The following is an 18,605-nucleotide window of genomic DNA, read 5'->3' as shown; positions in this document are numbered from 1 at the left end:
AGATAATATATTTTATGTATATGTGTATATATATATATACAAAATATATATGTATATATATATATATAAAGTATAGAAAAACTATATATAAAAAATATATAAAACTAAACGTAAAAAACTACAATTACTGTTGTAATATTATTACATGTATGTATAGTAACGAATGTCTATATACATAGATGTCTCAAATATATAGTTAGTTATCTTGATATAATTCAGTTGTCATATAGTGGAATCTGTTTTTGTATCTTGATAATTTTTTAGTATATAATTGCACTTCCACAGCCTTATAGATCTAAGAAATATTCTTCGTGAAATATTACATATAGTTTTCGAATTTACTATTCATATATAGTATTGTTGTTGGTTTTGTTATTATTATTATTATTATTATTTTCTTTACTACTTTCTTAGGTCTTTATAAACTTTTAGTCTTTTATTCTCTATCTTTAATTGTAATAGACACTTTCTTGTCTACATGCAAAACTAATTTTTGTAAAAAATTTTCACAATCTCAACAATTTTTGAAGTTAAATTGTGAAGTGTGGTAAAATACTTTTATTGTAAAAAGAAATGCATTATATCATTAAAATAGTAATAATAGGAATAGTTGAAAATCACATAGAGACTAAGTTTCTTTTTATTATAAAAAAATGAAAATTGTAAAAAACTAAAACAAAAAGTTATATCATAGTACTGATAAGATTCAGTAAAGAATTATATAATGTGTGTTGTTCTCTCCTCTTCTCTCTCTTTCTCTCTCTCTCTTTTTGTGTGTTACAAAAGATATTTTTTACGATAACAAAAGTAAAAAAAATAAAGCTTTTTAAACTTGTTTCAACGGAGCATCTGAAGTTATTCCGTTATACATATATAAATACTGACGCAAATCTAGAATATTTGTAACCAAAACAAGTTCAAACTCTTGTTGGTTAAAGCAGAAAAAGAAAAAAATACTTTCTGTTTGTTCCACTTTAGCTACATATGCAAAATTATAACTTAAAAAATCCGTTCTTCTATGCTATTCTTGTTGGGAAGAAACTTGCATTAGCATTACTCGAGGGCTAAATACAAAGAGTACTTCCTAGAGTTAACACATATGCAAGTTCGAACCGTTGGGCTGCCTTCAGACCGGCAAATTTTCGTAAACACATCTTATTAAAAATTCTGCGCCGGATGATGCGTGATCTGTCCGACGAATTTGAGCTAATCACGCGTAAACATTTTTTTACGAATAGATGAATAGCGTATTAGTTTCTTGATGGCAATATGCACTTGTTTTTGTATCGTTAACAGTCACGCCGGTCTAAACGCACCATTATGTAATCTTAATCGTCACAAAAGAGCTACGTGAAGGTACAAACAAAAATATCTACGCGGAGACACACCAAGTGCATGAACGGAATACTTGATAGTCTCCTACTATTTTTCTTTTTTTTTCTTCATAATCTTTGGTAACAGTTCTTATAACTATGTGTATATATGAACATTTGATACATCGTGATCATCACACAAAGTATCTACTATGTAAACTTAACTATACTAAATATCTATAGAGATGTCTCCGCTTGTAAAGAAGAGAGAGAAAAAGAGATATGTAAAGAGATGGAATTAACACATCGGGGAAAAAAAAAAAAGAACCGATTACAGGTAGTACAAAAGATCCGAAAGAGAATGATGCGGTTCGATCTGAATGTTCTGTCCGACCAAAGACACGAGTTTGTGTGCGTACTGGCAGGGAGCGGGCACACGTATCGTTCCGGGCCAATTGTAGTACAAGTGGCACAGTTTATACGTCAATCGTTGCATGTGGTCGGGTTCCATATTGGATGTATCGTGGAGAACGATGTAGTGTGTTGGTGTTACTGTACCTTCTCGAGTATTTTGTGGTATTAGGAAAAAATCGTAATAATTACGTCGCGTCACGCAGGAATCAACAATGGTCCCTGCCGACGGATTCGTCAACTCGTTCTGCTTTTTCTGAGAATCGAAAAACGTTAATTGTTCAACTTATCTTAATCGACGCGACACGTATATCACATTGTTATGTTGATTCGTGACACTTACATTATCAGGAGCGAAGAATCGCGTGTTGATACGCTTTTGAACGACGATCATGCTAAGTTGTGGATTATAATCTGGCGCGATACGGTGAAACGTCGCTTTCAATTGCTTCACTTCGTAGTTTTCGACATAATCCAAATCGCCGTCGCCCACTCCATCTCGGAATATAAATATACGTTCCGGATTGCACCCGTTATACTGGCGTTAACAATCAAATTTCAAATAACGTATAAGTTAATGAAATTCTAAAAACATTTTTCAAGTTGTAACTCCTTTATTGCACTTATTACCTTTTTGTACGCATTAAGGGACGAAATGAGACACATTTGCAACATGTCCACTAACTCCTGCTTACTGGCCTGTATGCAGATTCTGCTGTGCCATTTAGTCAACTGGCTGTCCATACTTGCAACAAATCCGGCAACGCTCTTTTTTGCCGGTCCTCCGGTACCAGAATGATAAACATCTATACCGCATATCATGCTGTTTCGCTATTGCAACGAAATTTATGAGAATTAAAATTTCACAAAAATATTGTTGAAAAAACCAAACAAACAACACGAAAAACTACACGATAACACATTAACGGTCACAACGTAAGGTCAAAAGAAGTTAAAGTGATATAAAAAAAAGCAAAACAATTTTAACGCTCTCACTAAAAGTGAAAAACACAGCAAACGCGTGCGCGATGTCGTTAGAAAAACGCATAAAAAAAAAATATATATATATGTATATATATAACACCAGCTACGTGGTAATATAAAATTCTCCATATACCAATGGCATTTTTACTGTCCAAAGTGCTCCTCCCAATTTACAGTTCATTTGAAGCGCTATCTTTTCTGTCACACTTTTCAACTTTCCTGGATTCGAAATTGTTTTCGATATGATCACTTGGGATGGTATGCCTTTTCTTACGCAGCACAATCTATATAAAAACAACAACGCAAATTGTTTCTTCAGAGTAAGTTACTTTTAAAAATTATCAGCATACATAAATAACAGCGAAATTTCCAGAATGTAAAAACATCAAACACTTTTCCAATATGTTATAAAATATTTTTAATTTCTTGTTTAACTCAAAAAAATGTAGCTTTTTATTTGTTTTTATTTAATCGTTGCAATAAGAACATTAAAATTATTAAAAATTGTAAGAAAGATAAAAACTAAACTTACTTCTTTACCGCCGAATATCGATCTGAGCGATTTGTGGAAAACACGATCACTACCATTTGCACGCCTGATTCGATGCTACTCGTAATCGCTCGTAAGTACGTATCGATTTTATCGTCGTTTAACTCAATCGTTTTGGGAGAAGTAAATTGTATTTTAACCGCGCTTACGATACTCATTATCATTTTCACGAAATCGGTCACATTCCTATTATCTCTTTTCCAGTAAATTATATGCCAGTTGTTCAAAGAAATCTGAAATCGAAAATCAAATTACGCGACCAATGTTCTTGTAAGATTTAAGTCTTTTCTTCAATTGTCGATCGACTATTCGATATAACTTACAGCACGTAACACTGGAGATTTCACTGCGATGTTGTTCCAATCTGATGGTTTGTCATGTGTCAGTCTGATCGTATTGTTCCTGCCGAACACAATTTCTTCCGGATCGAGACGTCTCGCTTTAAGTCGAACGACATCATCGTTTAATTGCAGACCCCATTCCGCGAGAATGTCTCGCGTAATTGGTTTCGTCTGAATTTCTTTTATAAACTTTTGGATTTGTTGTCGACGGAAACTGGGCGACGTTTTCGTAACGGTGCTTAATTCTCTCATGATTTTATAATTGGAACGAATACTGTCTGTGAGACCAGCAGCGTATGAAAATTCTGGCACCAGAAGCGTCAATCTTTCCTGTTTCTATAACATTGAAAAATCACTTTTAACAGCGACAACTTCTCAGTAAACACAATTATGTTATTAAAGACGCATACAATTACGAACCTCGCCAGTTGGTGTTTTAATGTTTTCACGATGTACCAGAAGAGGTTGATTGTAATCGTAAATCTCTATCTTCCACTGTTCTTTGTAATAGTCTATTAAGGATATTTCCTCTCCGTTTCTCATAAATGTACATTTTGGTGATTTATCCCAGGCAATGTCATCTATACGGTATGTTTTGTTGTTATATCGAGTCAATACACTTGTGCCAATAATTTCATTCATTGCTCTTTCTCTGTAATTAGTCTTGTCCATATTCCAGAACTCGGCGCTGTGATGTGAAGCACATAAAATAAAGTTAATCACCTAGTTCTCCTTCGAACTAATAAACTATTAATGAGAGACTTATTTGGAGAAATCTTACATCAGATCGCGTATAGTTTCCGTTCGCAATACTCGGTGTTTAATATCTATACACAACTTCAAACCACCTTCGTACTCATTTACAGCAGTTACATAACCGGGCCACACTTCTAATCGATGACTGTCGAATTTGTGTGTGCCGCTCGGATTGAAGCTTTGTCGACCTATACGAACCAAATCGAGCCCGCGCATAACACGATTAAACAGAATATTGAAAAACTGTACATTTTCGTTCATTTTTTGTGTTTTTCTGTAAAAAACTTGCAGTGTTACTTCCGATCCATCCGGATGTAGTGACTTGAATTGTATGTTCTGAAAGTTTTCACAATTACTCGCATTAGCTGTACATATTGCATTAGCTGTATGTACGTTTTTTTTATTTTTATTATGGCTTACCTCTTGTGGCAATTTAATTGGTAAGAAAAGTTGTAAGCCATCGAATACTTTTGTTGTTCCTAAGCTTTCTGAATGTTGATTTAATAATCTACGACGTATATGTTGCGATGCAATATCTGGCACAAATTGCACATCATATTGATACAACCGCATTGAAGGATCTGCTTTCAGGTCGATGTAATTTGTGAACAAGTTTATCCTAATAATAATTTTTACCAAGTGTTACCATCATAATACATCTATCATTTGATATACACATAACAATAGTTCTTTCATATAATTGACTTTTTTTATACTGTCCAATTTTTGTGACAAATATTCCAGAGATCACTTTGAAAATTGAACTAGTTCTTAATTTAATTGTATCCAAACAAGTGACTTAACTTTGTAAAAAACTTTTCTACTCACACAAAGTATTTTGACTTACCTTTGCCCGCTAGTTCCTTGTCGACATACTGGCTCAGTGACCTTGCTTTCTTTACTTGGGATATCCTCTGTAACAGGATTGTCGTATACAGAGATATCCGAGAGTTTTCCCAAAACTCCTTCTATTTCTGTGTGCATAGGCGCACTTGATTCCGAGCGAGAATCCCTGCTTGGTCCTGCCTCTTCACTGAAAAGAATAATTTTATTTGTTGCAAATGCAAATTCATAAACACAATCAAGATTTGGCACACTCACTATTGTCCTGGTGGTGACAAATGCTGAACAAAACCTCTTCCACGACTTATTGCACGTGGTGGTGGTAATCCAGCAGGCTCTATATCTCTATTGCCTAAAGTTTCTAATAGTTTGGAGGCTAAACTTGCGCGTCCACGACCCAAAGACACATTTGTACTGATGGAACTTTGATTGGATTCTTCGAGTGATCTCGTTTGTTCCGCAGACGATGGTGTTTCCAACGAATGTACTAGTGCACGAGAAGCGATCTGTTCTTCTTGCCGCCTCCTCATCATCTCAACAAGGGAACCTTGCCCACGCCCTTTTGTAGGTTTCTTTGGATCCATTTTTGTGTGAAATATTCTTCAGTACAAAAACAACAAACCACAGTCCTTAAAAATAAAACCAAAAACAATTGTTATATCTCGTACATGTTCAATGCTCAGCGCAATGAGCTATTTTGTAAAAAAAAAAAAAAAAAAAAAGTTCTCTAATTAATCGAAAGATAAATGTGTATCTCTCCTATTATATATTATCGATAAAAACAGATGTTTTCCACACGTGTATTATCTCATATTATCTCATGTTATCTCATAACATATTATCTCGTAAAGTACGTTTTGAACTCGTGAGAAAAAGTTGGGTTATGAACAAAAATGCACGTACCACAAACTCAGTCTGTGAAAAACGATATACAAATGTGAATGGTGGTTTCGTAGAAGGGTCATGAAACGACGACAAAGTGGCAGTGAAAAACATGTGTGAGGCAATTCGTGAAAAACCACAATTGTGGCATTTTTATCTCACACTGAATCTAATTAGTCATTCATTCGGCGCAATACTCAGACCGAGTGATATCGAGACCGGTAAAGTTTTCGGTTAGAACGAACGATACTTTCCGGCTCGCGTATACACGGATCACCCTCATCACGCAGAACCAAGCAGGATCAAGAATCTTGCCGTTTTTCTTGCGCTAGACTTTTTGTTGCACGTGCAGTTGGCGCTAGTTGGCGTACGCGGCATCAAAGTATCACGTGTCGAGTTTTGTCCGACAAAAAATTAAACTTCTCTTTTAGCGTTTTCGATCGAATCGTTCAACGATGTTATTTCGATAAATAAGCAACATGTCTGGTCGATGTGGCGCAAAATTTATTCGTTATCGCTGATTTAACGCATCGTTATCAAAAGGCAACTCCGCGCAACGAAATTGCGCTCAAACAGCGCGAGGCACCTCATATCTCTATTACGAAACTAAATACTGATATGAGATCTTACTGAATCGACTTATTTTTATCAGTCTCAACTGACTCAGTCGCTGAAGAATTAAGAAAAAATAAATTTTTTGCGTTTTCAATTAACACGCAAATAAAAATGTATCTTACATAGAAAAAAATTTATAAAAACGAATTATCCTACTGACTTTTTTCTGTGTCACGATTTTACACACACGTGAGATAAACCGGTTCAACGACATTCCGACAGATAACTTTCACAAGTAAAAACAAACAACCGACTAAAAGTCTGCCGGGAAGTAAAGGCTCACCTAACCTTCGATATCAAAATCCGTCCGAAACCGAAGAATTTTCACAACAAAAGTTTGTCGTCGTCGTCGTCGAAAAATCGGCGAATTTTTGAATTACCAGAATTTGTTCTTTCCAAGGTCGTTGGCAAAATCACAACAGAGCAATAGAATCTATTACTGAGAATCCGTCGATGTTCTGATTACGTGGTGTTGCTTTCACTGCGCGCTTTTGCCGAGTATGCAGCTCTTAAAATTACATTCTCTGATTAATACAATAAATCCACGTACCTGAGATTGCTTACGGATTCAGAGGGCGGATTCGCTCAAGTCAATCAGCTAAACGTGAACAAAATTTGATGCCGTGTGCACATTTGTGAGTTTCGTTGTTGTTCAATTAAACTTAACGTATATTGGCAAAACAATCCTATCAGTTAGCTTACGGAGCTTAGAGCGTTCTATCCAGTTCCGTTTCGCACACAAAACTCTTCGTGTTCTCATCAGAGACAAACCAAACGAGATCACTTCGATCAGCGTCCGAGTCCGGGTCTCTTCTTCGAGCGAAGAAGGTTATCAAAGTTTTAGAAAGTACAGTGGCGCTAAATTCAAATGTCAGCTACGGGATTGGTCGAAATTGTTGCAGCCTCGTGGCGCCCGTACACGAAATGACCAATTGTTGTCTTCCAACAGAGAAACGTAATTGGTTGTCCACTCGAGTAGCGTTTGACTGACCAATCGGAATAAAAATCTTTGACTATTCCTCGGTTGGATTAGTCTATCGCTACTATACCGACGAGCAAGGTTTTGAAGAAATAGGAGATATGAGAGAATGATCATCTTTGAAAAGAGAAAATATCTGTCTAGAAAAAATTTACACCAAAAAAGGTCAGACTACAAGAACCAAGATTGTTTTCTTGGAAATATTATATATACAAGAAAATATATCAATATTTAATTCTTTCTCTCTCTCTCCTTAGATTATATATATAAATTTTTTTTTACCATAAAATATATTACATATTGGAAACGTCAATTGAATTGGTTCTTTTACAGCCTTGCGTGTACCTACAATTTTAATAAAATGGTTTATTCAATTATTTCAATACAATGCACTTTTTTTTTTAAATTTGTGAGATATAATTCATTATATATTTACAAGGGGTCGTATATAATTAATTAAAATAGAATTATAATAAACTCTAAAGTGATTCCAACAATGAAGTCATAAAAACGTTCAAAAGGTACGATTGACCAAGTGCAGTCAATGAACTTCATATACTGTAGTACAGTACTCACTCTAATAAAAAAAAAAAAAAAAAACTTTAGAAAACGATCCGAAAGAGACAGAAAGCATATATGTGCTTGTCTTTATCTACTATTATATAAGTCACTGATCGATCAAAATTGAAGAGAAAAAACAGTACATAACATACAAGTAATCTATCCTTTCTTTTTTTATATTAGAGTGAGTATTTTAGTATAGTACAGAGTTCACACTGAACTATTTTGCACATTTTGACAAGTTTAAACAACATGGATGGCAAGAGGTCTCTCAGGCCAAAATTTGTAGTCGAATCTTATGCTTGAGATCGTCTCAAGTTCATCTTTAGACGGTCTACGGACCGTACAAGACGAACTTAAGTCGGTCTTAAAACTCAGATGCTTTTTATTTAGTCACTCAAGTCGACACAAGCAGATTTCTATGTGTGTCTTGCAGAACCATAGAGAGCTACCGACTTCAATTCAACACAAGTCAATAAATAAAAAACATTCACTAATGTAAGATTAGACTAACCGGCCTTGGACTTGAGCTGTTTCTTAGACGTGACCGCGTTTCTGAGCACAAGTATACGATGTGTATCGATTCACCTCTACGAGGCATAATAATGGCACTTGACACTTGCATAAGTATCCTATTACGATGTATACAACACTGGAGAGGACATTTTTACCGCTAGAACAGATAAACTCGACAGACGCGACATACAATATAAATAAAAGATTGCCTAAAACCTTTGTTTGTTTGAGTTTTGTTTGATCATTCCGTTCGTTCCGAAAATAAAAACGTTCATGATTTTTCTTATCACAGCGCGATCTCTCTCGTTGTTTTCGTAAGAGATATAAATGAAAAATGTATGTAAATAAAATATGATAAAATGCGACTGCAATCTGTGTATCACGTAATATGAGAGAAGATATAAATAAATGCAGGTGCCGCCAATTGTCTCGTATCATCGAGAGATCTTATTGTTCTTTTACGACTATTTTTCCTGCCAGTTGATTAATCGCAAATATTAAATATAAAAAAAAACCTATGTTTTTTCGATCAAAAATCGTTGTCCCAACCGGAAACATCGTCGGGCGGCGGCGGATCGGTATCCGCCGGATAAGCGTCGAAGTTCGCAGTGTCTATAGCGCTTTGGACTTTTGGCAGTATTGGGGGTTCCAGCGTTCGCGTTCTCAAACCTTCCCAGTTAAAACCATCGAACCATCTGTGAAGAAATTACGTGAATATTCATCGCTCTGATATTTCTTCTCGTCGAAACTTCTCGAAAAAATAGAAAAATAAAACTTACTTGTGTTTCTGTATCTCACTGATACCGCCTTTTTGATACCCAAGACGTTCCGCTGGATTGTCCCTGTGTGAATAGAGAAGTGAATTGTATTATAAATGTTTATCATTTGCGTGTGAATATTAAATCGAATATGTAAACATTTGTCACACAACTCACCTGCAAAGCTTCTTAATGAGCGCCATCGCGTTACGTGTGATAGATCTGGGAAAGTCGATAGCGTCTATACCTTTCAGAATAATATTGTACGTTTTCATCGGATCGGTGCCATTGAACGGAGGCGTGCCTGTGAGCAACTCGAACATGAGAACTCCCAGAGACCAGTAATCGGCGCTTATGTCGTGACCCTTGTTCAGAATAACTTCCGGCGCCACGTATTCCGGCGTGCCGCAGAAAGTCCACGTTTTTCGTCCGTGATCCAAACGTTTAGCAAACCCGAAGTCCACGAGTTTGACGTATCTAGAAGGTACAACAAAGAATTCTTATTGTTTACGCAATAAGAATAAATTATTTATGCACTACTAGTCTCTCTCCGTGCGTCTTCAAATACATACAGACGCAGCAGTTCTCACCCTTGATTATCTAACAGCAGATTTTCCGGTTTAAGATCTCTATAAATAATATTTCTCGAGTGCAGATAATCGAATGCTTCCACAACGCAGGCGGTGTAAAATCGCGTGGTAGCGTCGTCGAAGTGTTCCCTGTTCCTGAGAACGGTCCACAACTCGCCGCCCAGACAAGCCTCCATCAGCATGTACAGATACTTCCTGTCCTTGAAGGTCTTGTACAGCTTCACCACAAAGTCGCAATCCGCCTCGCTCATGATCCTCTTCTCCGACATGATGTGTTGCTGCTGCCGAGTCTCGACTATCTGCGCCTTCTTCATTTGCTTCAGCGCGAAGGACCGCGTGCTGTCTCCGGCAATTTGAACTAATTCGACTCTTCCGAAACCACCCACGCCGAGAGTCGCGATAGTCCGAAGATCTTGCAATCTTACATCCCGGAATTCCTCGTTTAGTCTAAAAAAAAAAAAAACCAACGAGTCTGTCACACGCTCAACAATTGTAATATTCTTGTACTCGTTTTAAACCGAAGTTGAGAAAAAACGGTTATAAATCATAAGTAGAGAAACAAACCTTTGTAAATAAACGGTCACAAACAAAAATGGTTATAAATAAACTCGTGTCTTTGCCGCTTATATCTTTTTCGCATTTATCTCAGTTTTTTTATCAGTTTTTATCACTTACTTGGAATGTACAATTTATTCTCCCATCCTAATGCAAAGCATGGAACATATTTGATATGTAATGATAAATATATATATATATATATGCGCAAATGTCGAATATACAATGTTTATCTGATACAAATCTACTTCTCAATTTAGCAAGAGATGTATTTACCTCCTACGCTCTACCAGCTCGTCTCTGTATCGCGTTCGGATTTCGTCCAAGGATGAAATTAACTGATTAAATGTCTCGCGGTCTATTACCAGACAGCTCACTCCTTCTGGATCGTCAGCGATGATATTAGCGGTCCTGAGATCATCTCTACAAAAATAAAGAACATTGTCGTATGTTCGCAGCGGGCAATAATTTTAGCATCAGATTAACGAGGTGAAAAATTTTTAAGATAAATTTTTCAATATTCTATTAAAACACACACGCATGTATTTAATGCACAAATTAAGTTTAATTAAACAAGATTTAGTATTTTATTTATAATTGTATATTTTTTTAATTTTAACTGTGTTTATTTTGTTGTAATAAGAAAAACTAGAACAAAAAAGTGATTAATTGTGGACTTACCCTTGCAAAGCCTTTTCGCCGAAAAAGTCACCTTTTCTCAATGTCCTGATGTATTTTTCTTCCGTCGTATCTGGTTGCTTTATCGTCACACGCACTTCTCCTCTACTGATAATGAAAAACGTGTCACCTCTCGCTCCTTGTCTGATTATATAGTCCCCGTGATTGTAAAATGTCTGAGATGTCGCAAAATTGACATTGATTAAAAACTCAAACATTGCGAAACATAAAAATACAGAAAATTTTGCCGAGAAGAAGCAAACAACCTTACCTCTTCCAAAACGTCCGAAAGTTTGATCAGAGTCTCCTCGGGCAGATTTTTGAAGATCGGTACGCTGAAACGTCAAACAGATCTCGTTTATTGCTCAAATATTAAAGGCGCGGATAATAAGGTTATCCGTTGAAATTTCATTACTGTCGCGCATCGTGAAAGTTTATTTTTACGCGTATTTATTTTTCTTGGCGACGAACTCCATAAAATCTTCGATCTCGATCGTGGACGTCGCGTAAGGGACCGAGAGATTTTCTGAACGTCGAAACATTGATGTATCGTGGTGTTTGCACAGGTGGTATCTTTTTCTCTAACGCCAAACATCGTCCGGATTGTGAACGATTCATTCACGTGAATTTGTCGTTGTTATATAAATGCCGCGCGTTCCAACTTCCGTCGGAAACGCGCGTTTCTTACAGATTAAAAAAAAAAATCGCTGTTTTCTTTTATAAATTTTTTTTTTTTTATCGCATTTGAATTCGGAATCGCTACGAACTGTCGATCTTTGCTCCGGAGTATCGAGATCGACAGTTTGCATAGAAAATTAACGCCAGACGCGCACGATCGGTTTGTATGTACCTCTTCAAGAAGTCCGTGTATTCCGCCTGTCTCGAGAGGCCGGTCCTCATCATAATCGTTTGGAAGCATTGCCGGTCGATGGCCCAGAGATGGCAGTCGGTCGCGGCGGTGATCGTTGCCGTGCGCTTGCAGTTGTAAAGAATCGCAAGCTCACCCAGTACCTTCCCATGCTGCAAAGTGCTGAGATACTTGCCGTCCCTCGACACCTCGACTTTACCCTCTGAAAAAAAAAAAAAAGAAATTTCAATCGGGGGATATTAATCTCCGTTCGCACACGCACACATACACACACACATCGCAATGACCGCGTAATATGTCATTGACCCGAGTCACTTGAAAATACGATAGGACTGTTACGCTATACTTTTATATATGAATCGGCAATGCTCTAAAGCATGCAGAAATAAACGGAAAGACAGACCGTTTGAAACGGGTATTGGGAACAGATCGATATAAAATGTACGACCGGTCGCTCCTAGTTTGTGCGATGTGACTGGTGAAAAAATAATCAGGTGTAACATTTCAGATATTTTAGGTAGACCGTTCGACTTCCTCAAACAGTCGCCAACGAAAGTCGAAAGACACGTTCTGCATATTCGATTATGTTAATTGTCTGATTTTTTTTTTTTTTTTCTTACGACGTCGTTAGAGACACACACAACTCTCGGTGACATTTCTTTCTTAAAACTGAACCCGATCGCGATCATTCTTTCGATCGAAGAAACGCCAACGCGCTCGATTCGTTCGTGACATTTGTCAGAAGAACTCGGTGACTCCTGGAAAGGTTGCCTCGAACGGTATTCGAGTCGTGGAAACCGCAATTGCACACCGCGTCGCCCCATTATTTCCCCGCTGATATATTATTTTTTCAAACATTGTATGTCATACACGTTTTATGTGAAGTTCGCCGTAAAAGTTCATTCAAAAAGTTGCAGTAAAAAATTTTTTCTTTTATAAAATTGACACGCAAGGTAATGTCACATAAGATCAGAAACTGACTGATATCTTGGATTATTTTTTGTTTTATTTAAAAATCCGCATAAAAACGTCGACAGAATTACGCGCTTTAACGGACATGTGAGATATATCGAACCGACGGATGATCGATGGAGACTGCCGCAAATCGAAATAGACCTTTTTTTTCTCTCTCTCTCTCTCTCTCTCTTGTCGCATCGTTCGCGCGCGAGAGACTCGATCGGGTTCGACATAGCGCGACAGGATATAGACGACGGTCCACGACCGTATTGTCCCGCGAGAGTTGCTTTCACTTCCTCGCGCGCGTATTACAATACATACGTACACACACAAAGGCCCTTACGAATCACACAAAGAGATCCCGCGCGAACCGGTTTCGTACATAAGCAATGTGAATCGCGATGGGATCATATCTTTCTCCATCGACATGCCAACCATTGAGTTAAACGGCCGGAGTGCGCTATAATAAGTGCGCGCGCGCGCGTCCGTTTATACACGCTCTTATTGCCGCGAGCGATGTCCTATTTGATTTTACGCATCCGCCGGCGTTTTCCTTTTGAAACGACGACGCGCGTCTCGTCGTCGATAATGTTGCTGCCAAGCGAGCGTGCGATCTGCGCGCATTGGACGAACGAGTCGCGAAACACGATCGGACATCGGATATATTCGAAATCGGAGATCAATGCGAATGTTGCTAACAAAAAAAAAAAAATACAAACACCTTCTCTTTTTCCGTCCGCGTGAAGAAAGATATCGGCCGATCCTGTGGCTTTTCCTCTTTCTTGGTTTTTTGAGACTCAATCTGCAAAACAAATAAAGCAATACGTTTCGTATAGATACTCGAGAGGGAACAACAAACGCGTTGCTTGTATATCTGTTACATCGTGTGTTTCATAACTTTCCGACACACAATTGCAACGCTCGCCAGCGTGCGTGCGCGCGCGCGTTGTTCGGGCCGGTTTGCACTCTTGCCCCAGTTTGATGCGCCGCTGACCTTCTAACGTCGGGAGGGATCTTTAGAGAAAACTCTTCGCAAGCGAGAAATCTACGTCAGATCTATCTATCGTAGATTCCCTTGTTTTCGAAGACAATATCGCGCACGCGTTTGTATACACAGCGTGTGAAAGTTATCTGAGTCCTCAATTACGAACTCTCTTTGTGATTAAGTGTTGCAACAAGTGTGCAAATTTGTGTTCCAAACAACATTCACATGTTCGTACGACAACCGATGCGTGTAAAAACAATTATTGACCAAGATGTTACTCGCGCTGAAATAAACTAATTTTATGCATCGATTTTTTCAAGTATCCACTTTCTAGATTTAATTCTTTTTTTTTTTTTTTTTTTTTTCTACGTGTTTTCTCTGATTAATGTTCTATTTGCCACATCTTCGCCAAGACGAAATGAGAATTTTTCTTCAGAAGAAAGAATCGCGATTTAATTAATGCGCGCGAGACCGAGAGAAAAATATATTTGCCGAAAGTAGGTTAACGCGTATATAATAAACGCGCATGTCTCCTTTACATATATAAATAATATTCCCAATGATAGACACTTTATATTCGCGCTCGGGGAGTTACGCGAATTTGCATACGCAATGAAAAGACGTAATGAAAAAGCTGATATAATCGCTTCTGCATCAGACACGACTGCGTGTCCTAAATTCAGAACAATAGATTCCAAGATGTGCGATCTTTGCTAACTCTCGCTGCTTGCTGTCGCAGGAATGTCTCGGAGGCTTTTAATTGCAAATAATTAATTGCATTTGCATTTCTGTGTTTTCACACTCTTTCTTCTTCGCGTGAAAATGAGAGAAACTCGGAAAAACATTGGTATTATTTCGATCGCGCGTGTGCGCATCGCCGCACGAGCTGTGTGAAAAGCGCGCGCAATTGCAACGCCGTAATGAAGAGAACAAACGCGCGTAATTACGCACTTCGATGACGCGCCATGAATATTATCGATCGCGCGCGTAACTGGCGAGTCATCGTATAAAATTGTTTTACAATATTTTTATCTCAGTATTCCGTAAACAAATTACAAGATTGTTCGTATATATTTCAGATTGTAAATAAACAATTTAATTATCCGTTCAATCTAAGCGCGCGGAGGTCGTCATCTTTCATCTCATCGCCGACGGCCAAAGAGGATAAAGAGAATATAGCCAACAAGTGACTTTTTTTTTTTTCTCATTTAATGCTCGGTTGTATTGCACAAAAGCATTGATATTCTCTCAAATAACGCGCGTACGAGGGAACCTTTTGAATCCAAGAATAGAAATCTGCCTGCAGAGACTCCGAACGCAATCTACCTCCAGGCGGAGATGCTGACCTCGTCAAGTTATGCAAATCGCAGTCGCGGACTGTATGTATTTCTTTTTTAGAATCTGTGAATGACTGTTCGTTTAAGTCCTTAGAAATACTCACACGGCGTTTTAATTATGTAACTATGAGCCGCAAAAGTCGAGAGAGCTGTGCGCGTCTATATCACTTTCGACGATTTTATTTCTCTCTCTCCGTCTCTCTCGAGAAATAAAATCGCGACGATTTCAAAAACACAAAAGAACGTGCGTTCTTGCGATTTGCACACGCAAGTGACATATTTGTGACATATCATCGAATCGTTTCGCCGAAACGCCTGATTATGCGCAACCGTCCGTTGTTTATCAAATATTCAACGTCGCGCCCGTGTTCGATTGACACGTGTGTGTACCGTTGTGTGTAAGAAAAACGAATCGCCGGTCTCGAATAACTGTAACTGCGATTAGTCACCATCGAGCTCTTTGCCGTCGTAATCAATACACCAACACACAGAGAAATGAAACAAATGACCGTCTTACAAACCATATAATACACATACGAGAGATGTCAGAAATAACATGAAAATCAAACTTGAAAAATAGTGAGAGGAAGGAGTGGAAAAACAGCACGTAACAGGGAGAAGAGAAGAAACAACACGTGACTAAAGTCAGATTTTACTTTGATCAAGTTTTTAGACACGTGCAAAAAATATGTAAGAAAATTTAAATACGATAGTGTCTCGTGTCTCTCTTATTCTTCCAAACGAATTAAATTGCTACCGTTTTTTCTTTCTTCAAGAATTTTTCAAAAAAATTTCTTATGTTGTATAAATTGCGTGACCACCGATAATAGAATATTTAAAACTCAATACATCGCGGAAGATTATCACGAGAACTTTCTGTCTACAATAATTATTATAACTTCGCCGCAAGATACGCCACAAAGCAAGAAGAAGATGCACGTCTCGATTCGCGCGTGTAATCCTTGCTCTTCTCGCTTCTATGTATAGGTTTCGCATTTTTTTTCCGAAAGATATCGATTTTCTTACATCGCGGTCGAAGCTCGAGCCGCGAACCGTCAAGCACATGACGTTCGCAGTCGTTGGTACCTTCAGCAAGGGGAACAAAGAAGCGCAGCCGATATATCTGACACTGACGAACCTCGGGAGAACGAAACGAGGGGAAAGGGACGGCGAAGAACGGAGGAATCCTCGCCGAGGTTCGTCTGGTTCGCGTGTACACCGCACCGGTACCGCTTGCTTCGTTCGCACCGAAGAAGAGCCGTTGAATACACCCGTGACCCTCATCATGTGCGCATACACGCGGTACGTTCTCTTTTAAAAGTTAACGTGTGTTGATGTGTCGGTAAAATAATTTCGAGGTAATTTTATTGGACACGTTTTCACTTTCACTGAATTCTGGAGTGAAATTTTTTGACGGAAGTTCACGTAACGAATTTTTCACATGTCGGTGTTTGATCTGCAAATTAGCACCTGCGGAAAGAGAGAGAGAGAGAGAGAGAGATAATAAAGTCTCCTGTCACCGTACGCACGAGGGTCGCCGTTAACGTCATAGAGCGAGCGCGAAGCACCGGTCGACTGTCAATTACCTCATTGTTGCCTTCAAACCGAGTGCGGAGTCACGGTTTTTGCGCAAAACAGGATGTTAAACTGGCACACTATTGTCGATTGCGGAAATCGGCCGGCGGTCTGTCTCGACTTCAACTTAAACATTCAGTCGTTACTTCTGATCGTGCGGTTGGAGTTCTTCGACCTCTGATTTTCAAATCCGGATAATCAGATGTTAATTAAGAGACAATAAATTTTGCGTTAGGTAACTCGTATCTTGAGTATATGAAATTCTTAACTGATTCAATTGTGAAGGAAAATCAATTATTGTTCAGATCGCGGCTTTCCGCTGCCGTGCGACGCCCTTGGAAAAAGTCAAATAGAGACCGAGACGGTTCATTCGACGATCCGGCAGACCAGCCCACACGCAACAACGAACACGCTTCATTGCGGTTTATTAACAATTTTAATTAGCGGAGACGGTCGCGCGCGAGTCCTCGACTAGAACGTCGAGGACTCGTCGGAACGTATAATATTTATTCGTACGGTCGTTTTGCGGTTGAGTCACGATTACGCCCCGGCGGAAATAAATCGACAATATCTACGCGATCTTACGTTACAACAGCAATGAGCGAGGTATTCGCGCGTTCCGACGTGAAATAACAGATGTAGCAAAAAGATTGCGTTCGAAACGATTTCACAAACGTAACACCGCGGTCTGTAATAACAATCCCGCGCGCGCGTTTGACTGAGAAACGAGAAGGGGAGGAGGAGAAGGGGGATAGTGTCCCTCTTACCTGGGAGTTTTGTTCGACGGGCCGTCATTGAGAAATACCTGCGCGCGAGAGCCGTAATTATATCCGGCGGAAATTTTTATCACCTCGTCGTCGTCGTCGTCGTCGGAATTTTTAAATGCCGCGTGTGAAGTAGTTACATCGTTAAATAATAATGCGCGCGAAATCGTCAGAATCGGACCCGATTGTTTATCGCGTTAAACAATCGACCATGCGGTAATTGATTACGACATTAATTCTGAAGAAATGAAACTAAAAGTGCCCGTGTGTAAGAAATTACGAAATTACTTTTCGCGCTGCGCGCGCGCGCGCGCACGCTCGGATGATTAAAAAAATCGAAGTGAAAGTAATTAATTAGAATCTGCGTCGGGATTTCTTGTTTGTTCGATGATATTTGGACTCGACGACAAGATGAGAAATTGTGTTTTTACTTTCGATCGCGTCTGTACACTTTGGCGAACTTTTTGTTCTCGCGATGGAAAAAAAACCAATTTGCGAATAAATCTATTTGGGATAATTTCCGACATGTTTGTTCGACGTTAGATACGCAAGCGATGCGACAAGAGCAAACACTTATTTTATCCCCTATATTCCGTTTATCATCTTCAAAGCGGCGTAAGATAAGAATTTCACTCGGCAACTGCATGATTTGGATTTTCACGTCTCACGAGAACGGTTTTGAGAAGCACTCGAAAATTTTACGACAAAAATCTTATAATCTTTTGAAACAAAAATAAAATAAAACACATCGTTTAAAAGACGTCCGTATCAAACGACACGTGTAACT

The 18,605-nt window shown here is 38.5% G+C and overlaps 2 protein-coding genes across 5 annotated transcripts in view; both read right to left on the bottom strand.

The window, feature by feature from the left end:
* Nucleotides 1–134: 134 nt before the first annotated feature.
* On the bottom strand, nt 135–7,559 carry LOC109861743 (protein argonaute-3). Of its 2 annotated transcripts, none has more exons than XM_020441531.1 (12): nt 7,246–7,559; nt 5,457–5,827; nt 5,203–5,388; nt 4,776–4,974; nt 4,381–4,691; nt 4,020–4,287; nt 3,582–3,935; nt 3,241–3,491; nt 2,842–2,992; nt 2,355–2,555; nt 2,068–2,262; nt 135–1,980 (listed from the first exon to the last, which is right to left on the bottom strand). In XM_020441531.1, exons 2-12 carry the CDS (start codon nt 5,780–5,782, stop codon nt 1,645–1,647), a joined length of 2,778 nt encoding a protein of 925 aa, XP_020297120.1. In that variant the 5' UTR covers nt 5,783–5,827; nt 7,246–7,559; the 3' UTR covers nt 135–1,644. The 2 variants fall into 2 exon arrangements, with proteins under 2 accessions (XP_020297120.1, XP_020297127.1); XM_020441538.1 differs by lacking the exon at nt 7,246–7,559 and adding an exon at nt 6,102–6,635.
* A 1,164-nt stretch (nt 7,560–8,723) lies between these two features.
* The window catches only part of LOC109861390 (cGMP-dependent protein kinase, isozyme 2 forms cD4/T1/T3A/T3B), a 29,407-nt gene continuing 19,525 nt past the window's right edge, over nt 8,724–18,605 (bottom strand). For all 3 annotated transcript variants that reach the window (XM_020441025.1, XM_020441036.1, XM_020441029.1), the window contains 8 exons: nt 12,183–12,402; nt 11,604–11,667; nt 11,336–11,508; nt 10,931–11,077; nt 10,100–10,546; nt 9,687–9,986; nt 9,531–9,593; nt 8,724–9,446 (listed from right to left, as the gene is read on the bottom strand). In XM_020441025.1, coding sequence (XP_020296614.1) covers nt 9,281–9,446; nt 9,531–9,593; nt 9,687–9,986; nt 10,100–10,546; nt 10,931–11,077; nt 11,336–11,508; nt 11,604–11,667; nt 12,183–12,402 — 1,580 coding nt within the window. In that variant the 3' untranslated portion in view covers nt 8,724–9,280. The remainder of the gene's footprint in view (nt 9,447–9,530; nt 9,594–9,686; nt 9,987–10,099; nt 10,547–10,930; nt 11,078–11,335; nt 11,509–11,603; nt 11,668–12,182; nt 12,403–18,605) is intronic.

The sequence above is a fragment of the Pseudomyrmex gracilis genome, unplaced genomic scaffold, assembly GCF_002006095.1.
Source record: "Pseudomyrmex gracilis isolate BER0280 unplaced genomic scaffold, ASM200609v1 scaffold_9, whole genome shotgun sequence".
Lineage (NCBI taxonomy): Eukaryota > Metazoa > Arthropoda > Insecta > Hymenoptera > Formicidae > Pseudomyrmex > Pseudomyrmex gracilis.
Note: the sequence above shows the minus strand (reverse complement) of the source record. Positions and strands in the feature narration are given on the sequence as shown.

Coding starts and splice junctions, on each gene's coding strand:
- LOC109861743 (XM_020441531.1), bottom strand. CDS start 5,782: ATGGATCCAAAGAAACCTACAAAAGGGCGTGGGCAAGGTTCCCTTGTT. Junction 3,936..4,019: donor TTAAAACACCAACTGGCGAG/GTTCGTAATTGT, acceptor TCAATGTTATAG/AAACAGGAAAGATTGACGCT. Junction 2,263..2,354: donor CCCTTAATGCGTACAAAAAG/GTAATAAGTGCA, acceptor TGTTAACGCCAG/TATAACGGGTGCAATCCGGA.